The sequence below is a fragment of the Rhipicephalus sanguineus genome, chromosome 1, assembly GCF_013339695.2.
Source record: "Rhipicephalus sanguineus isolate Rsan-2018 chromosome 1, BIME_Rsan_1.4, whole genome shotgun sequence".
Classification (NCBI taxonomy): Eukaryota; Metazoa; Arthropoda; class Arachnida; order Ixodida; family Ixodidae; genus Rhipicephalus; species Rhipicephalus sanguineus.
This window is the reverse complement of record NC_051176.1, coordinates 182,453,395-182,472,747: the sequence shown is the minus strand read 5'-3', so window position 1 is coordinate 182,472,747 and position 19,353 is coordinate 182,453,395. Positions and strand designations below refer to the sequence as shown.

Genomic DNA, 19,353 nt, shown 5'->3' with positions numbered 1-19,353 from the left:
GTGTTGGCTACCATGATCCTTGTGAGCGCTCACTCCTAGCAGGCTGTTTCAATAGAAAGAGGGGGCAGACACATGCAGGGGGAGTACAAAGGCCGATGTCCTCGACTCAGCAGTGCATTTTTGGGGGGTCACACATATTTACAACGCCTCAGAGGGGATTATAGGAGCACTCAGGAAGCCTTCGTTGAAAAGAGTTGTCGAAGCGGTGCTCATGTGCACGCGGTTTTGTGTGCTCACGTAGCCAGCTATGTTTACACGAAAACCACTCTGGGTCCCGCCTCACTCGGCGCTCTCTGAAACCGAAACTGCGACTGGGCGCTATAAAACCGTCTCCAAATAGTTAACCATTGCGCGCTCGAGCAAACGAGCTTTCCAGCCGTGATAAGTGGGTCGTTAGCTATTTATGCAAAAGGAAAAACAAGATGCAAAATGTTTGTGTCAGTGCTCCTTTAAACAAATACAGCTTCACTTCAAATCAGCTATGAGAAGAGCACTTCTTTTGTCTTTTAGAGTATGGTCATCGATAGTGAAAGTTAAGGCATTTTGAAAATCTCCCTAATTGAGTTTCTTGAAATTTGGACTTGGGGTGTTCACCCATAATTCATGTTTCATGCCAAAACTGAAAATGCAAAAATTAACTACGAAAAATGTAGCAAGATGGAAACAACTGGCAATTTGACATCATGTTTTCAAATATGATGGACATTTGACAGTTTAGGTAATTATGCAAGTTTTAGTAATCTGGGTAATCAATTCTCGCTAATTATGTAATAAATGCTAATGAAAAAAATTTGCCAGTTTGTGCAAGGTGGTGCCTAACAAATTACGGTTGGCCCCATCCTTGTATTGCATTGCGCTTTTTTTTAATTAGCTTGGCCTGAGATAGCTGAGACACAATGTACATAAAAAGTACTAGCACACAGATGACAATCATCACAATTGTTTTCATTGTTCTTGTAGAACAAACCACCCAGGTTTTATTTATAATTCCACATATGTTGAAAAGGTAACCTTTGTACACTTCTGAAATAAGTAAACTTTATGTTGAACTCTTCACATGGACAAGGGCTCGTGAGTACGTCAATAAGGCTTCATATCTTTTTTTTAAGGAAACAGGCAATGACAGCAGTTATGCCCTTCAACTTGATAAGCGTACAACAAGCTTCACAACTTCTTCAGTAAAACAATGCTCTACAATATTTTATTCCATGCCACAAATGCTGATAGGCTGGGCTCAAGCTGATGATCAACGTCAACAATATTAGTAACAGCAGGCACCTGGAGCACCCACTTAATGTAAAATGCAGGTGACTGCCATGCTGGAAAACATTGACCACCTACTCCAATGGATGTTAGCAGCAGAATTACCATACGTGTAAAGTGCTAGTGACAGCTACATTAACTTGAAAACAAAACTAAAATTTCCATTTTTAGTGATAATCAGTAACATAACCCACATTTCTCCAAGTACTACATGAAAGGTAGGAAATCAAAAAGAGATTTTGTGCCAGCCCAGTATACCTGTACCACTGCAGCTTGTGCACCATGGCATAGAGTACATGTCAGGGCTTGTTTTTCTTTTTATAACACAACGAGAGCCTGACATGAAGTGCACTAGGCGTACCAGAGTGCGTGCAATGAAATGTACCATGAGGAATGTGGAGATTTCAGTGAATACTTTATTCTGCAGAGGCACTGTAGTGGTCACTGGTATCACACAGAAGTCATGAATGTACTACCAGTGAAAGTTATCCGAAGAGAATATGAATGCAGTTCTCTTAATTTATCTATGTATAGAACCGCCTGCAGAAACAGTAAATGTACACCCTTGCAATTTTTTAACCGTACTGCGCGAGCGCTGAGTGCGGGATATGGTAGCATCTAATATTCTCAAAAGGTAACAAGATCTGCCACCGATGTGCAAGCGCACAAAGCACACTGAACTGCAAACGCCGTCTTCTATGCTGTTTACTCCAACATATCTTTAAAACAGCGCCGTACAAAGGAGCACAGTGTGCTTTGTGTGCTTGCGCATCGGTGGCAGATCTCGTTACCTTTCAAGAATATTAGATGCTACCACATCCCGCACTCATCAGCACTGCTGCAATACTGTTAAAAAGTTGCAAGAATGTACCTTAAGTAAAAAAGAAGTTGCATGTACACATTAACCTACCTACATCATATAAAAACAGTTGAAAAGCAAATCAATCCCCAGTCTGCAAGTGACAGTACACAACATACTCAACCTCACAGAGGAGAAAGCTACCAAGGCACAATTTGGAACTGCATTTGAATTTCACGTTAGATATGCTGCTATCATTTTACCTGAATAGAGAAATTATAGCACACGACACGTGAAAAATGCAAAAAAGGAGAGAAAGATAGAAATGGCCAGTCACATGCTAGACAAGCACTCATGTTAGTTGCACACACACACACACACACACAGACACACACGAGCGTCACTTAAAAATACATTGGAACTGCCAGCATAAAGCAAATCTTTTGTCTTATAAATGGTCCTAAACCACTTTCAAAAACGTTACCTTGAAATAAATCTACCACAATATGGGCAGGTACCAACTTTTGGCTTAGACCAACCTGCCAAACTAGTAGGAGAGTTAAGAAAGGTGCATGCAAATATTCAAAGTACACACTCTACTTCTCCTTTAAAAGGCAGACTTGGTATAGTGTGCACCCAGTCTATTAGAAAAAGAAAAACATGAGCCAGAACATATAACGAAAACCTTTTATTCACTATATTATACATCCAGTGCAAGATTCAAAGGATTACAAACATTAGAGGCGCTGCCTACAAATATGAATGCACAGCCATCACCATCTGCATGCAATCAAGTGTACATAATTTTATGCTGAATACAAACTTTATGAACGGGGGCGGGCCAAACTTTAGAGAGGCACGCAAGTAGCCTTGAAGCAGCTGTAATCAAACAGTGTGAATGGAACACAGGACAATAAGCTCAAACAAACATGGCCACTTGAGCTCAGTGCCATATGCTGGACGAGGATGCTGGCAGCAGCAGCACCGCAGCCAAAGGCACAAAGACAATGTCAACACCAGCCTACATCATGTCATGTGCCACAATCACAGACATTTTCATAGTGATGTAAAGACATTTCTGTGCAGAAACAACAAAAACCACTCAGTTTATGTTTCAATCCTTTGAAAACATGTGTATAATATGCAAATTTTAGGATTACTTTTCAACAACAAAGCATTGATGGAGCTTGGGGTACGACATCATTTCTCCGAGTCTCATAGTGCTTGGCATGCGAGAAGGCAACACAATGCAGGCACTTTTAGTAAAAAGTTTACCACTTAAGTAAAAGAAAGCACGACATGTGCATAATGGCTAATAATGAGTGGTGCATTCTAGAATTATCCAACGAATGCAACCCATTCTGTGCATGTAATCCTCCTTGTGGTAGGGGCCGTTAATGTCCTACACCTATCCTGCGCACTTCCATGTTTTGAGTCTTATCTCTTTTATTGCTGTTCACATGTCTCGCAATGCTATTAACCAACTTATTCAGCTATGAGTAACATTACCAGCCCCCCTCTTTATACCTATGCAGTGCATCTGCAGTGCTGCAAGCAATCCAAACATGGTGTCAAAATGAAGTCACATGCTCGTGTGTTGCTGCCAAACATAAAAAAAGGAGGCGATAACTGCATTAGCACCACTTATGCTGGCATTACAGAGAAACAGCCAGACAATATTTGGCACCCATGCATGTGTAGTTACAATGGTGCATGTTTTATAGTTCTTGTTTGTGTGTCCATGTGTTAAGTAAACGTCGGTTGTAGTGACCCGTATCCATGATTTATGCGCCTCCTCGTGCTGTCCAGGTTATGTCATACTCGTAACATGAACCAATAATCTCACAACCAACTAGCTTTTTTAACAGCACTACTGCTAAGTATGATCTCGTCTCTTATAGATATATATGAACTCGATATAATCAAGAGCTCAACAGAAACACATATGGAAAGGAAAGAACAAGGTGAAAAAAAAACGAACACTCACCAAGAAGTAAAAGAGTTGTTTTTTAGCTGATTTTATTCTTACTTCTTGGTGAGTGTTCATTTTATTTTCACCATGAACTCGACACACACAAACAAATTTTGTAAACTAAACTATCCATTTCATACCTTTATAAAATGTGACGATTAAAAGGAGAGGGCTAAAAGACTAGAAAAAAATGGAGTTGACAACTCAGAAACAAGAAATTCGCATGAAAGCAAATAACCTAAGTATTACAAAGAACAGTGAACCTTCCTGGCTTGCTGCACAGGACTAACAAGTGTCACATATGTGCATAAATATATCATGCACTGCGGTTACAGCTAACAAAAGTCAAGCAATCCGGCTACCCCTTCTCCCATTCGCTAATTCATCAATAGTGAATGATGAAAATGCAGTTTACAGCTGATGCACTACCGAAAAAAAATCACGCAAGGGTGATTTTTACCAGAAGTTGCGAAAATGCCAAACAGAAATTGAACTAAAAAAGATTCTGGTTACTCACCTCAAAAGGAACGGAGTCGAAGAAGATGGCAAGGAACCAGTTGAGGGTGACGGTGCAGAGCTCGATGTCAAGCTGCGCCAAGTGCCGGTGCAGTCTGGGCAGCTTGTCACGCAGTAGTGTCTTGAGAACCTCCTGATCTGCCTGAGCCCCTACCAAGCTGTGGTCAAAGTAATGGGCCGTGAAGTAGCGCTCCGTAATGCCCACAAGGCACCTGCATCAGGAGGCCTTCTCATTGCTCAGCTGCTCCCATATGTATGAAAATGATAAAAGTTTTTTATTATATAGTGAAACACATAAGAATGAACCCAAGAGAATGTGGCTCGTACTTCTTGTAGTGTCAACTCTGGGCACATGGAAAATTTATGCAAATACACTGCATGAGTACGAAGATTACGACAGGCACTGACTCATCTGCATTATGTGCTATGGAGCTGGATACTGCCAGACTCACTGTGAAGGAAAATTTGCTTGATCACATCAAATCAAATAATTAGACTAGCTGTTAGCATTGACACATGAAGCTCAACACCCAGTGAGTTAGACAGCAGTGAAATTCTCAGCAACCAATGCATCAGACAGCGCATCTGCCAAGCCTCTTGTACGTTGTTGATGTGCTAGCAACATCTTCCTATAGGCATACACAATGACCACAGTATCAATGATACAGTTACCATAATGGACGCTTACAAATATATTCAGGTGTCACATTTTCCGCTGATTGTTCATAGATTGCACAGGTTATTGAAATAGTAGCCAAAGCTGGCAGAACGTTGAAATTTGTTCAGCGAAACTCAAAACATTTGAAGTCATAGCTGAAACGGACTGCCTTTACAACATGTGTAAGACCTAGGCTTGTGCGAATAGTAAATTTTAGGCTCAAAGCGAATTCGAAGCAAATAGTGATTTGGTCAAATAATTTCGAATCGAATTCGAATAGTACATGTCACATATTTTAAAAGAAAAATGAGCATACTTGTCATGACCCACCTAACCTGCACAATACTTTTTAAAACTGAAACAAGGCATGTGCATATGTCACTCTTTTTAGTTCAAAGGGAAAGGAAAGCAGCTTTGAAGAGCAGGATTTGACTTTCAGAAGAATGCAAGTGATAACATGTAAAATATGTTACGTTTCAAAATTTATTATGCCTAGAGCATATAAGCCGATATAACGAGCTTTTAAACTTAAAAAATGATGAATTGAGGTGAGGGTAACTTGGGCATTTAACCTTGAAGTGGCACTTTGCAGCAGTGCGGATTTCCCCTGGATAGGTGTATTCACGGTAGAGCACCCCTCCCCGCAGTGAAACCACCTTTACAGGGGTTACATGCAGTTTATATGTCTATTCGTTCATTTCGAATACTTCGAAATTTAGAACAATTTAAATTTGTTTCAAAGTGAATTTGAATACTGTAATATTCGTTCGAATATTCGAACTGCTCGAATATTCGCACAAGCCTAGTAAGACCGATATTAGAGTACACCTGCCCTGTGTGGGATCTATTGGAAATCGCTTTGATTTCTCAAATAGAATGTATTCAAAGCACAGTGGCCAGATTCATAGGCGTGCACACAGGGGGGGCAGGGGGGGGGGGGCGGCCGTCACCCCTAATCACCTAAGAGGGGGGGCGCAAAATCTGCCCCATACACTGACTTAGTAGAGTGGGGGGCGCTGCGACGAACCTTTGCCCCCCCTAATGGGGAACCCAGCGCATGCCTATGGCCAGATTGTACTAGGCGGGTATAGAAGAAGGGAGAGTGTCACCATGATGAAGCAAGTATTCAGTTGAGAATCACTCTCTTTGTGTCAAAAGAAACTAAGGTTAAAGCTGTTTTTTTTGTTTTTTCAGATATTATACAATAAAGTTGAAATTAATAAGGAAACTTACCTAAAAAAACAGTTTTATATTTCGAAATGACATTATCACACCCTAAATATAGGAGAATAACAGCCCAGGATTGGTTCACTTGTTCTTTTTCTAAAGTGTATATGCAGTGAAATGAAATATTCTGCCCGGAGAGAAAGTATCTTGTGAAAATGAGGAGTTGTTTATATCCATGCTTTAAACCCCCCCCCCCCCCCCCCACCTACCCCCTTTACTTTAATGCCCAACAGAAGGGCAATGAGGGGTCAATCTTGATTAAAAAAAAACAAGACAAGGTACCACATATGGGTTTAATACACTTGCAAGCTCCCAAAATTGGAGTTCGTCCTGCCAAAAGAACCAAATTAAGTCCTATGAATGAATACTGCAGAGCTGTTCTGTATCGTTTAGAGTAAACTATTCATAAATTTGAACTGATCCCATAGCGCAAAAACTTGTATTTGTAAAAGCAGTCATGTAATATCCCTGTATTTAAAGCATTTGCAGAGCAATAGACAAAGATACAAGAGCTCGCATAGGGCAATGTGTACCTTTCGTTTATGTACTGTTTTTGAAAGGTGTTAACAATGTCCATAAATCAATTTCAGTTTAATCAGAATAATGAACAGAGGCCACGAATTCATATTTCTAGGTAAGTGACGTCTGTACAACGAGCAACACTACACGGTATTCGGCTTTCATCATAACACAGACATTATCGCCCCTGCCCTCACCACCTCTATCATGTCTAGGTCTGAAAGACAAAGGCCTCTTTCAGTGGTCTCCTGTTACCCGTGTGATACGTATGAAACGAATCATGAACCGCCCCTCGGGCTTGTTGAAAAAACAGATCCTGCGGAAAGGACGAAAGAAGGCGAATTAAACCTGCGGAAAGCAGACACTTATATGAACAGCTCAGCCAAATCTTGCAGTTGTGCACGGCAAGGAGAGTTTAGAAGCAGAGCATGAAGTTGCCATTTTATCAGGTGCCCTCTTTTCATACAGAGGCCTCCCCTCACTCTCTTCGGAGCTGCCGATGCCTGCTCTTTGGCGTCACAAAATAGATAGCATATTATTGGCCAATAGCCAACATAATTCAAGAACAGCATTTGGATCAGATGCGCTTCATGCCACCTGGTTAGGATGGCTAGAATGGGGAGGTGTGAAAAGCGAGCCATGTTTCCTTTGCCCGGAGGTCCGCCTTGCGCGACCCCTCCGCTAGGCTGATATATAGCGCGACAGTGGGAGGTGCTGCCTGTTAGCATAGGGGAGACGGCAGTGTAGGACAGTGGGCCAGTCGTGACGGAAGCTTGTCAGCTCCATTGGTGTTCCACGTGGTTTTACGAGCTCTTCGTGTTAATGTGCCTTGACAGGAATGGCGTCTACAAAATGAAGAAAACTCAGCGACCGTGTTTTGTCCAGGCACTTCAATGTCGGGCACAGAACATGCACGGAATGCGTGTTGCCTTTCCGTGTGCTGGCATGCAGACATTTGCAGTTTGGAAGCAGGCCATCCCAAAGGCCGACAGAGCTATACAGTTGAATTTGGCCATTTAAGAAAAAAACATTTTGACTCAAGGTAAATGTACTGAACCCGTTCAAGCGTTGCAAAGATTTTTACGTCCGTGTGTGACAAGCACAAGCAAGTGTAGTTAATAAATGCTTTGTAGCGCTCTTAAAGAACTAAGCAATTGCTTTGATAAATGCATTTATCTGAACGTCTTACTTTCTTGTTCACTTTTATTTTATTTATCATATTTTCGTTGACTATAAAGAGCAACACTACGATGCTCAGCTTGTGTGTTATATTGTGGGCTATGTAGTAACAGAGTGCATTCTGCCATCTGGCTGCACACATTACAAAAGTGCATGCATCGTGCCACATAGAAAGCACTGCAGGACAGTTGCAAAGTCAGATAACTAGAAAATGCGATGCTTGAAGGCTGCTGTACCAGTCAAAGCCCCCATACAACTTTACACAGATAATGTAAAGCAGGCTGACACATGTGTTCCGCACAGTGCGCTTGCATTCAAAGATAGCAGGCAGCTTGTTGCCACTCTGTGAGCAGCGTGCTGCAAAATTTGGCTACGTTGAACCCGTGAAGAATTGACAATATCAGTGGTCAAATTCTTTTGCATCATGATCGAGGGTTCATTTTCTTTTGAAGGGGCTCAACCAGGAAGACGCAAGAACAAATGAAAAAAACTGAACCCATGCATAACCTAAAAGAACATCCACCAGTGTATTGCTTATAAAATGATGCTAATCAAATTTTGTTGAAGCCATGAAACTAATTGCTGTCTCAATTTCTATACAACTTTGAGGCTCATTGGCTCAAATTGGCTCACTGACGGCGCGACCTCAAGTGCAATGCAAATTCAGCATTGAGTAAACGGCAAGGAACAAACAGACAAGGCAACTTGCACTATCAAGGTACATTTAGTATAGTACGAGTAAATATAATGTATCAAAGGTTATCACGTGATAAGGTTAGAAAACGTCGTCAAAGATACAACGCCCCCGCTGGGAGAAGCTTTCATTTTTACTCCTTAAATGCGTAGATAAACCTTATGAAGAAAATTTTGGATTTAACAAACATGTAAACAATGCTTCATTAGAAATAACACTTCATCGAAGAATGGTTGCATTATAGGGGGTTGAATTGTGCCTGGGTATTTGACCTGCGAGCTGCCAAAAGGTTCGCACTAATGCTGTGATCCTTGACTGAGACGTAAGTGTATTGTTCATTCACAAAAATTTTATTTATGTTCACATTGATAACGCTCTTTCCCCGTGAAAAATCTAGCAACGACCAACACGAGTACGTGGGCGTTGGCAGGGAGGCATAAAAGGGGCACTAGCACCCCCACCCCCCCCCAAGACACACCAGCGTTCCTCCACTCCACCAGCCGCGATGTAACATGGGTTTGCACCTGCGAAGACAAAGTCCTGCTGACACCCATGCGTGAGTGCATTACCACAGCGCAAGCTGGCGGTGCCTCCAACCACAGTGCCACCGCTGCGGGATCGCGAATGGGGGCCAACTTAGAGCAGCCGGTTTTCACACCTCCCAATTCTGGCCACCTGAACCTGGTGCTGCCACATGCCGGCACCACGCTCCATAGCTTGCTAGCACGACACAGTTCCCACACTAGTGCAAACAAGAATCACAACAGGAGAGAGTGGTCACGTTTCATCATACGCACACAAGGTCATGACGCACGCTGATCTAACTTATTTCCCTTGTGCCGTCCCTCCCTGTGTAGCTTCCAGCACACTTGTTAGGATGAGAGAAGAGAGAAAGTGCTTAAAGTGTGCGACAAAACTCTGTGATTCCACTCGTTCTTGATGGATTTGTAGCAATTGATTTGTGGCAATTGATTTGTAAGGCAATAAACTCCGATGTTGTGGTCATTCTATGATTACTTGGAAAAGTGGTTCGGGACCCCTTTAAGGGGGTATGGTAGGGTAAACGGGTCACCTTGGTTTCAACTCTATATCTCAGGAAGTTTTCCATATTTTATTTTGAAATTTTGCGTGCTCAATAAGGAAGCTTCTTGGCCTTCACTCTGTGCGATTTCTACCCAGTAGCTTTTGTTACTATTTTGTATTTAAGCACCAAATTTTATACTGGGGTGTAAAATTAAATGTACTTTTTCTTAGAAACGAAAAACAGTATGACCATGAAATCTTGCATGCCATTTCCACATGCTAGTGACATTGAGCCCTAGCTTTAAAAACAGGTTCCTACATTTATCTCACAAAAAAAAAAATATTGTCTTCTCGTGTAACGTGCCATGAGAGTATTAATGAGCACTAACAGACAATAATGCCAAGGAATGTATAGGGGCTGTTATTAGTAGTAAATGTAAGGTAAATGTGAAGAAAGAAAAGTGGACGAAAAGATAGCTTGCCGCGGGCAGGGACCGAACCTGCGACCTTCGAATAACAAATTCGATGCTCTACCAACTGAGCTACCGCAGCGGCCATCCCCCCGTCCACTTTATAAGGTATATATGTACATTTAAACGTGGGAGCGTCAGTCAGCGCCGCCAGTAGCCATAACGGCGAGTGCGGAACACTCTTTTTTCTGCTTGTTGGCGTCACGTGGCACGTGAACTTTATTACAAGCTGGCAGCTGACCAATTATCCCTCGCATACTACCTGAAAGCATCAAGTCTGCCAAAACGAGACCCTCGCTATGAATTAAGGAAAGAAGCGTTAATTTTAAGGGCTCGTTTTTCTTTGTTATATACAATATTAATGAGCACTAACAGACAACAATGCCAAGGAAAGTATAGGGGCTGTTATTAGTAGTAAATGTAAGGTAAATGTGAAGAAAGAAAAGTGGACGAAAAGATAGCTTGCCGCGGGCAGGGACCGAACCTGCGACCTTCGAATAACGCATTCGATGCTCTACCAACTGAGCTACCGCGGCGGCCATCCCCCCGTCCACTTTATAGGGTATACATGTACATTTAAACGTGGGAGCGTCATGAGCGTGCCATGAGAGAAACTTTCCAATTAATCATTTTTCCTTAATTATAACGCGCACAGTTTTTCAAAGTTTTAGGTTCAGACTATTTCAAAGGAATTTAAGTATAATGTGAGAAAATTTCAGTGCAATCGGTCAGATAGTTTTCCAGAAAAGGTACATCAAGTTTGGAAACTTTTAAAAAAACTGATCGTGAGAAAAACGAGTCTTTATGTTTAAAAACATGCGTGGAAAGTGCTCACGACATAAACGAATGACTACGCTACAAAAGCATAACTGCTGGGAAAATGTGCAATCAAAACGTATGATAATGGTAGGAAATTAATACATTTAACCAATCTAGCCACATTTCTTATAAAAAATACATGCATGCAGAAACGATGATGGAAAAAACACATAACTAAGCCTTTGCATCCGTCAGGAGGCACGGTTTTTGGCACCATTTCTAAATGGCTTCGAGCACTCCTATGCGCTTGCCAATGAATGGTTTTGCTCCTCAGAGTGTGTATCATTTTTAGATGCGAAGTATCTTAAGGCGGAGCTCAATCCGGTGGTGGTGGTGGTGTGCGTTCTGACCACCCTTACTGCGCATGCGCATACCCTCTCCACACACCTCCTCTCCCCTCCCCTCTCCACACCTCCTCTCCACTTTCCCTCTCCACTTTCCCCCTCTCCCCTCCCCCTTTCCACTCTTTTGTCTGAAACGCGGGCTAGACATGCCGAAATTCTCTCCTGCTCAACGCCGCGATGAGCTCGAGCGCATGCGCGTCCCCTTCCCTTCTCTCTCCTCTCCTACGCTGCCCCCCTCTCGCCCGCCTGTAGGCCGCGTTCCCCGCTCGCCCTATGAGAATTAACGGCCAGGCTAGATGGAAGATACGACGCGCGTAGCGTCCCTCTTCGCGTTCCACGACGCGAGGTCGGTAGCATGCCCAACGAACGCCAACGGAACGCGATCGTGCAAGTGCTCCGGCTTCGCATCGCCTCATGGTCCCCTTTAGCGGGAGATGGTGTAATTTTTTAGTAATGCAATCGAAAAATTGCTTTTTTGGTCGATCTAGCTTACCATACCCCCTTAACAAATTCTATCCTATGCTTGCCAACTTCCTTAATCTCATCACGCTGCTATAGCTGTGTGCATTAGACATTATGTAACTTGCCCAACTGCACTTTTCCCTTCTAATCACAACTAGATTGTGGGCTACCAACATTTGCTCTCTAATTTATGCCACCTTCATCCTAGTTTGCACTCCTTTAGTAGATCTTTTTTTATACCTTTTTACTTTATATATTGTTTTGTACACCCAGCAGTCTGCATCCCTTAACTTTGGACGTGCAGAACCTAAAGCTCCAAGCTGAAGAGAAGTGCTAAATCAGTAAATATTCATTATATACTTTTTATGACTACATCTTTTTAATTTAATGGAAAGAGGCTTATTATCAGAAAAGAAAATGAAGGTTAAACTTTTATAGTCCGAATATCCAGCACTCCAGCATTGGTAAATTAGTGTGACGTCGCAGATTTCAAAATAGTTTCATGTACATGAGCTGTTGTGATGTAGTAAATATGCTTGAAACTAGCTTAGTTAATTCTTTGCCTTCTTGTAGTATACCTTTACTGATAAAAAGCTATTTGGAACAAGCAGACATTATGACAGCATCTGAAGTCATAACTAAACTTCCTCATCCATGTGTAAATATTCAACTGGTTTTTAGCTGGTTTTGACTGGAACCAGCTGGGTCCAGCTAGGACCAGTTGGAGCCAACGGGTTACCAACTGGTTCCAACTAGTCCCCAGCAGCGCTGGAACTACTCCAGTCTGGAAATGGAACCAACTGGAACAAGCTGGTCTGGAAACCAGCTAGAACCAGTTGTCCAGCTAGAACCAGCTAGAACCAATAAGAAAAGTAATGATGTATAGCCAACTAGCCCAAGCTGAAGCTTTCTATCAAAGTAGACCAACACTTATTTTTTTCACATGGTTCACCCAGCTCTTGCTTTGACTACTTCTTGGGACTTTGCACAAGATTTAGATTGGCACCTCTGGTACCTACCAAAAGGCATCTTCTGGCTCCATGAAAAGAAGACACATTCCAACAAGAAAGTTCATGCCCTGGCAATATCCAAGGCTGGGGTTGTGCAAGCAAATGGCTTGGAGAACTTCCTGCAGCTTGCGGATCTAAAAAAAAAAAAAAGAGGGGAGAAAGCATGTTTGTTTGTTTGTCTAACCTACCTCAAAGGAGGGCTTTATATGAGAGGTGGGATAGTAAGATGGTGTAAATAAAACAAAGATTCAATGGCTTTTCTAAAGTTATCTAGGTTTGTATGGTGGATGATACTTGTGGGAAGACCGTTCCAGTCACAGGCTAACCGCCTGAGTGATGGTGAGTCGTGGTGCAAGCAGAAGGTGGGCAGACAGCCTTGTGGCAACTTGTTCAGGCTGAAAAATGATGGGCTTGTTGGATAGGAGAATTATAATGAAAGGCATGATACATTTTGTAATACGAAGACAGTCTAGAAATTTTTCAGCGCAGGTGTCGTGGGAGACCTAAACCTGCGTCATCAAACTACAGGACACTGAATAAACATTTTTACCAACTAAAGGTGTAGGTTAGATAGTCGCGCTTTATACTTAAGTTTGAAAATTTGGTTGAAGCACACCGAAAAACACAGACTAGGAGAAGCAGACAGGACAGTGCTTACATTTATATTTAACGTTGGTAGCACTAGGATAGTAAGAGTAATTAGAGAAGGTCAACATAAGTGTGTGGTTTTGGGCAAGTTAAACAGACTCACTTATGCTAATTTGGACTGAGTTCCAAGTTGGAGACACATACTCTAATTTTGAGTGAATTAGTGCTTTGCAAGCTATTATTAATCTGACTGTTGGAGATGCAAGACGTAAGTGACAACACAGCTAACCGAGAGCTCTGCTAGCATTGTTAACTATCTGACTCTCCTACGTGAGAAGACCAATTTACATGACGTGAAATGTTAATGTCAAGACACTTAATAGGATTGAGGGACAAGACAATGAAGTCGTTCAGAAGATAATTTTTAGTGGGAATGTTTTAGCACCTGTGAAAGGAAATAAGTGCAGTTTTGTTAATGTTTAGAACCACGAGCCATTATGGCACCACTCATCTAGTTTTAGCAAGCCAGACTGGAGAGTATTAAAGCAGAGCTGTTATGGTCGAGGTATGCCGTGTGTCGTAGATAAAAAATTATCATCATCATGAACCGGCATGCTCTCTTCATCCTCTTCTTCATCGCCTTCCACTTTTTTCTCTTCCGCTTTGCTACCAGAACACATGCGCCGATTTGCCAGGCGTGCGGTGCTATAACTCCGATAGGCGAGAGAACGAGCACAGAGAGAGAGGAAGAAAGATAGAGAAAGACAGAAATCCGTGGCGAAAAAAAGTTTCTTGGCGAGGCGATATTCGAACCTGCGTCCCCATGATCCGAGGGCGAGCGTTGCAACCACTCGGTTATCTAGCCATGCTAGCAGAGCGTAGCATAGCCTTGTATAGTATAGTATAGTATAGTACAGTACAGTATAGTATAGTATAGTATAGTATAGTATAGTATAGTATAGTATAGTATAGTAATAGTATAGTATAGTATAGTATAACCCACAAAACACAAAACCTCTACAAACCTCTATAAAACGTTTTATAGAGGTTTCATGTTTCGTGGGAGTATAGCAAGAGGGTAGGAAAGGAAAGTGAGGGTGAGGAGGAGGAAAAAGAGGAGAGGAAAACGAGTACACAGAGAGAGAGAAAGAAAGAAAGAGAAAGAGAGAAATAGAAAGAAAGGGAAGAAATAGAGAAAAAGATAGAAGGCGCGAGAACGACTACAGAGAGAGGGAGAAAGAAAGTCACAGAAAGAAAGAGAAAAATGGGAAAAAGATAGAAAGACAGAGAAAGAAATAGACATAGAGAGAAAGAGATGAAAAGACAAAGACACAAAAAAAGATAGAAAAAAAGAGAGCAAGCATAGCCATGTATAGCACAGTATAGCAAGGGGTGGGAATAGGGTTGCCACCTTTTACCAAAAAAAAAAACTGGCCCTTCGGGGGGGGGGTTAACAGGAGATTAAAATAATGTTGAACAATAGACGCTATGTCAATTCTTCGGCATGCAGTGCCATTTAATGTAACATTGCTTTCATTGAGCCAAATAAACCCAATGCAAAAACAAAAGCAGCAAACTCAGCTAACCAACTAGCCTAATTGCTGACGTAAAAGTACCCGTGATTGGAATGACGCTTCACTTATTAGTCTGAATGTGCTGCACTGAAAAGGAACCACAATGCTTCGTCCATAAAAAAAGCTCTTCTTTGCGTCTGAATCCAACAGGCCAGTGGCATTATAGACACAAAGGAACGTTAAAATGTGCCTATGCTACAAAAATGTCGCATATTCATGTACCATACACGCGCAATAATATGCTCTATTCCAATGATCACTAGACTTGAAGGGATCCCAGAAAGTGGTTGACTAATAGTGTAAGGGTTTTGGTGATTGAGGATAAATATTTACCGTCATAGTTCATCGTCATAGTCATAGGTCATCGTCGGGGACTGACCACCGGTCAGTCCCCGACCGCGCAGGTGGAATTCCTCAGTCAACACATGCAGTCAACACGGAGAAGAGTAAAAAAAAAAATACTCGGGATACGATGAGCAAAAAACCAGCCAATGACAACCGGTCTTAGGTGCGCACCAGTGACCGGCCCCTTGTCTAAAAAGACCGGCCCGGTCGGTCCAAAACCGGGCAGGTGGCAACCCTAGGTGGGAAAGAGAGAGGTGAGAAGGTAAAAGCTTAACTAAGCTAGGACCACCTAGGTGCCCACGGGTTCTTCTATGACCCAGCCTTGCGCGACAGTGTGCAAGCTGCACTAATTTTTTTTTTTATATAAAAGTTTGTTAACAGACTGGTAGATTACACAATCATCAGAAAACGGGTGAATATTATATGAAATATTGTCAGGGAAGTTGTTGATACAAATTAAAAAGAGGATGGGGCCTAGAATCGTACCTTGTGACACACTGGAGTTTATGTTAGAAAGGAATGAGGACATATTGTTAGCTTCTACAAGTTGCTGACAGTTTGTGAGAAAGTCCTGTATCTAGCTCAAGACAAGTGGGTTAAGATTTAATTGAGTAGTAAGAATTTGTAAGGGACTTTATCAAAAGCTTTCTCGAAGTCAATAAAAAACATGTCAACTGGTATGTTGAGGTCTACGCTAGTGCTTAAGTTGTGAAGAACTAATGCAAGTCGAGTATCGCATGAAAGTCATTTTTGAAATCCATGTTGGTTAGGGTGAAAACATTTAACAAGGTAAGGAAATTAGCACTTTGTGAGTAAATAATATGTTCCTTAATTTTTTAACAGATGCTGGTTAGTGACATGGGCTGCTAATTAGAGGTAGTACCTGGTTTTGGAACTGGAACGATCTTACCCACTTACCAATCATGAGGAATGATGCCAGATGAGAGTGACTGTTGGAAAATATGAGACAGAATAAGGCTGCTGATTTGCTTGGTGTTTTTGAGCACTTTAGCATCGATGCCACTGATGCCAAAGTATGATGTCAGTTTGAAGGATTCAATGATTTCTGAGATTCCTTTGGGTGAAAAGATGACGTCTAGTACAGTTGGTAGTTAGGAGAGACATCAGGGAGGTTATAGTTTTGGTTCTCTGGTGAAGACAGAGGAAAAGGTAAGATTCAGTGCTTGTGCTACCTTGTCATTGGGGATAGGTTTGCCCTGTCTGATCCATAAGTGATACGAGTTTGTTTTTATTTTGTGGGTAAATTGCTCTCCAGGTGTTTGTGCATATGGAAGCTGACTCATTTCAAGAATAAAACTGCAGCTAAAGATGCAAACACTTTACTCACTCAGAGCACACAAACTGTACATTTGCTTTTCTGATGCTATAAGAGCTTTCAATTTCATCGGAACCACAAAAAAATGTAGGTAAGCATGTGCTTTATTTGACTACACTTGTTTACAAACTCAGGATTCAGCCAAGCTCCAACACACATGACCTTCATACCTATATGCTCCAAAACACTGATCCCGAGGGTTACCGATACAGTTAAAACTCGATCTAACGTAACCCGATTCTACAAATTTCCTGATCTAACAAAGAAATTTCCATTCCCCGGCAGGTATCCATAGGATTCAATGTTTTCATCATATTGAAATAATGAAGGTTTCATGGCACTGAACCCGATTTAACGAAATTTTTCCTGAAATAAGTGAGTAAAAAATGTAGTAATTTCTTTCTAATTCTGACACAGGTGGGTTTTTCTTTGGCTGTGCGCTGCAATGCTATCATGTTAAAACATCTAGCTGCCGAAATATGACCATAGTTTTAATTTGACGAGGCTGCACGCTGCGCCCATGCATGGAACAACAGACTTAACAGTCGGTAGCGCTTTTACATACAAAATATCGTAGGTTGTGGTGGTTTTGTCGTCCCTGTAAATGCTCCCACAGAAACAGAGTGGTTACTTTCATTATTTAATGGTTTATGCGACAGATGGCACATATCGTCCCCATGCAACTTTCTCGCTGTGCCTGCTCGCACAATCACTGCATTCGTTCTCCACGTCATTGCATATCGGCACCTTGTAATAGCTTCAAGTAAGTCTCCCTCGCCTGTATTGCCCGAACATGGCAGTCTCCATGTTCGAGTTACCCTCGTAGGCTCTTCACACACGCAGGCATGTGTTAGTAACAAATAAAATGCCGTGGTAGCTTTCGGGTGTTGCTACGTTTCAATTTTAGATTTCGAAGGAGCAAAAAATTTCTTTCTCGATTCTATGAACTTCTCTATTTATGGAGTAATTTGAGCGCTGTCATCATTTTGTTAAATTGAGTTTCAATGGTATTTAAGAAAGTTCCGCTCCACTGTGACATCATGGAAATGAGAGAATGTAATTTGCTGGCTCATCTATAAATATAGAAATTACCTTCAAGTTGAACAATAATGTATTTTTCACTGCCTTCTTAGGCTGTCAAGGAATGCAGATATTACAGATTCAAAGGAATGTTGCATATTATGTGTACAAATGTGGCAGGAGAAAATAAAATATTACCTTTTATATTAAAACAAGAGAAATTGATACAAAATACGAAGTCCTAACCTAAAAATATATTTGTCACTTTAAAGGGGTCCTGAACCACCCCTCGTGCCTGGTGAAAAAACACATACAGTGAAAAGCAGACGCTGCTCTCAACAGCTCAGCCAAATCTTGCAGTCATGCACAGCAAAGAGAGTTTACAAGCGGAGCACAAAGTTGCCACTTTCTCAAGCACCCTCTCTTCATGCAGAGACCTGTACACACACTCTTCAGAGGGCTGTCATACAGCAGATCTTTCATCACACAACAGATTGCTGGTATTGGTCGATAGCTGGCACAAACCAAGAGCAGTGTTTGAATAGGATTCACTTCTTGCCATGGGGTGCCATCACGTGCTAGGCACAGCACTCTATAGTCTACTAATAGTTGCAACACTAGCGTGCTCTGGAATCGCACCTGGAGAGAGCAATCGTGTTTCACGATGCGCACTCAAGGTCATGACCTGAGCGTGACATAGCTTCTTTCCCTATTGTCAGCTCTCCCTGTGTAGCTTCCAGTGCATTTGCCGGGACAAGGAGAGAGAAGGCGCTTAAAGCATGCTCCAAATCCCTCTAACTCCACTCATTCTTGATAGATTCAATAAATTTTTGTGGCGATCAATTTGTGAGGCAATAAATTCCGATATTGAGTTCAATCGATCATTACTTGGAAAAGTGGTTCAGGACCCCTTCAACAATGTCAGACAAAGATTTTTTAAGGAAAATCTATTGTAATGACATATTGCACTGAGCATACCTTAAGGCATGCAGGCAACAACACAGGAAGCGTACGTGCAACCATTCCTAGGGCAAAAAGAAAATGGAAGTATGACATGTAACAGGCACTGTATGTGTTTGGCCCACCATCGAGGTAAGGCATGTGCATGCTAGCTCATCAAGTTCTGCTTTTGCGCTGAGGGCCATTTTTAGGATAAAGTTCTTGCTGGCTGCATGATCGCTGGCCAAAGCTTTCAGTCAGAATTTAGTGAACCAGAGCTGAATCAAACAAAAAGTCAAGTGCATACCTGCCAAGTCTCCCGGATTAGCCGGGAGACTACCGGATTTTGAATGTTTCTCCCGGCTGTACGGGTCATAGGAAAATCTCCCGGAAATCCAGTTTTGCCCTGCGCGTCCAGTGCTTTGTCTGGCCACATGAGCAAAGTTGTCTGGCCACGTAGTAGAAAGGATTTTTCTTTTTTTTTTAACGATGGTAGAAAGGTTCCACTCAGTTTCATTGCGCATGAAGTAGCTGTGCACTTTGTGCCACAGTGCTGCCAACGCAAACGTGTCATAGCACTGCAGCCACGTCTTGCA

At 42.0% G+C, this 19,353-nt stretch overlaps 1 protein-coding gene and 1 non-coding gene across 3 annotated transcripts in view; both read right to left on the bottom strand.

Annotated features, from left to right (window-relative positions):
• Nucleotides 1–19,353, bottom strand: part of LOC119403407 (uncharacterized) — a 714,971-nt gene that overhangs the window by 487,168 nt on the left and 208,450 nt on the right. For both annotated transcript variants that reach the window (XM_037670349.2, XM_037670353.2), the window contains exons 17-18: nt 12,965–13,089; nt 4,552–4,762 (exon numbers count right to left, since the gene is read on the bottom strand). In XM_037670349.2, the coding sequence (XP_037526277.1) occupies nt 4,552–4,762; nt 12,965–13,089 (336 nt within the window). The remainder of the gene's footprint in view (nt 1–4,551; nt 4,763–12,964; nt 13,090–19,353) is intronic.
• On the bottom strand, nt 10,330–10,402 carry Trnat-ugu (transfer RNA threonine (anticodon UGU)). Its single transcript has one exon. It is a non-coding gene; the product is annotated as a tRNA-Thr (tRNA).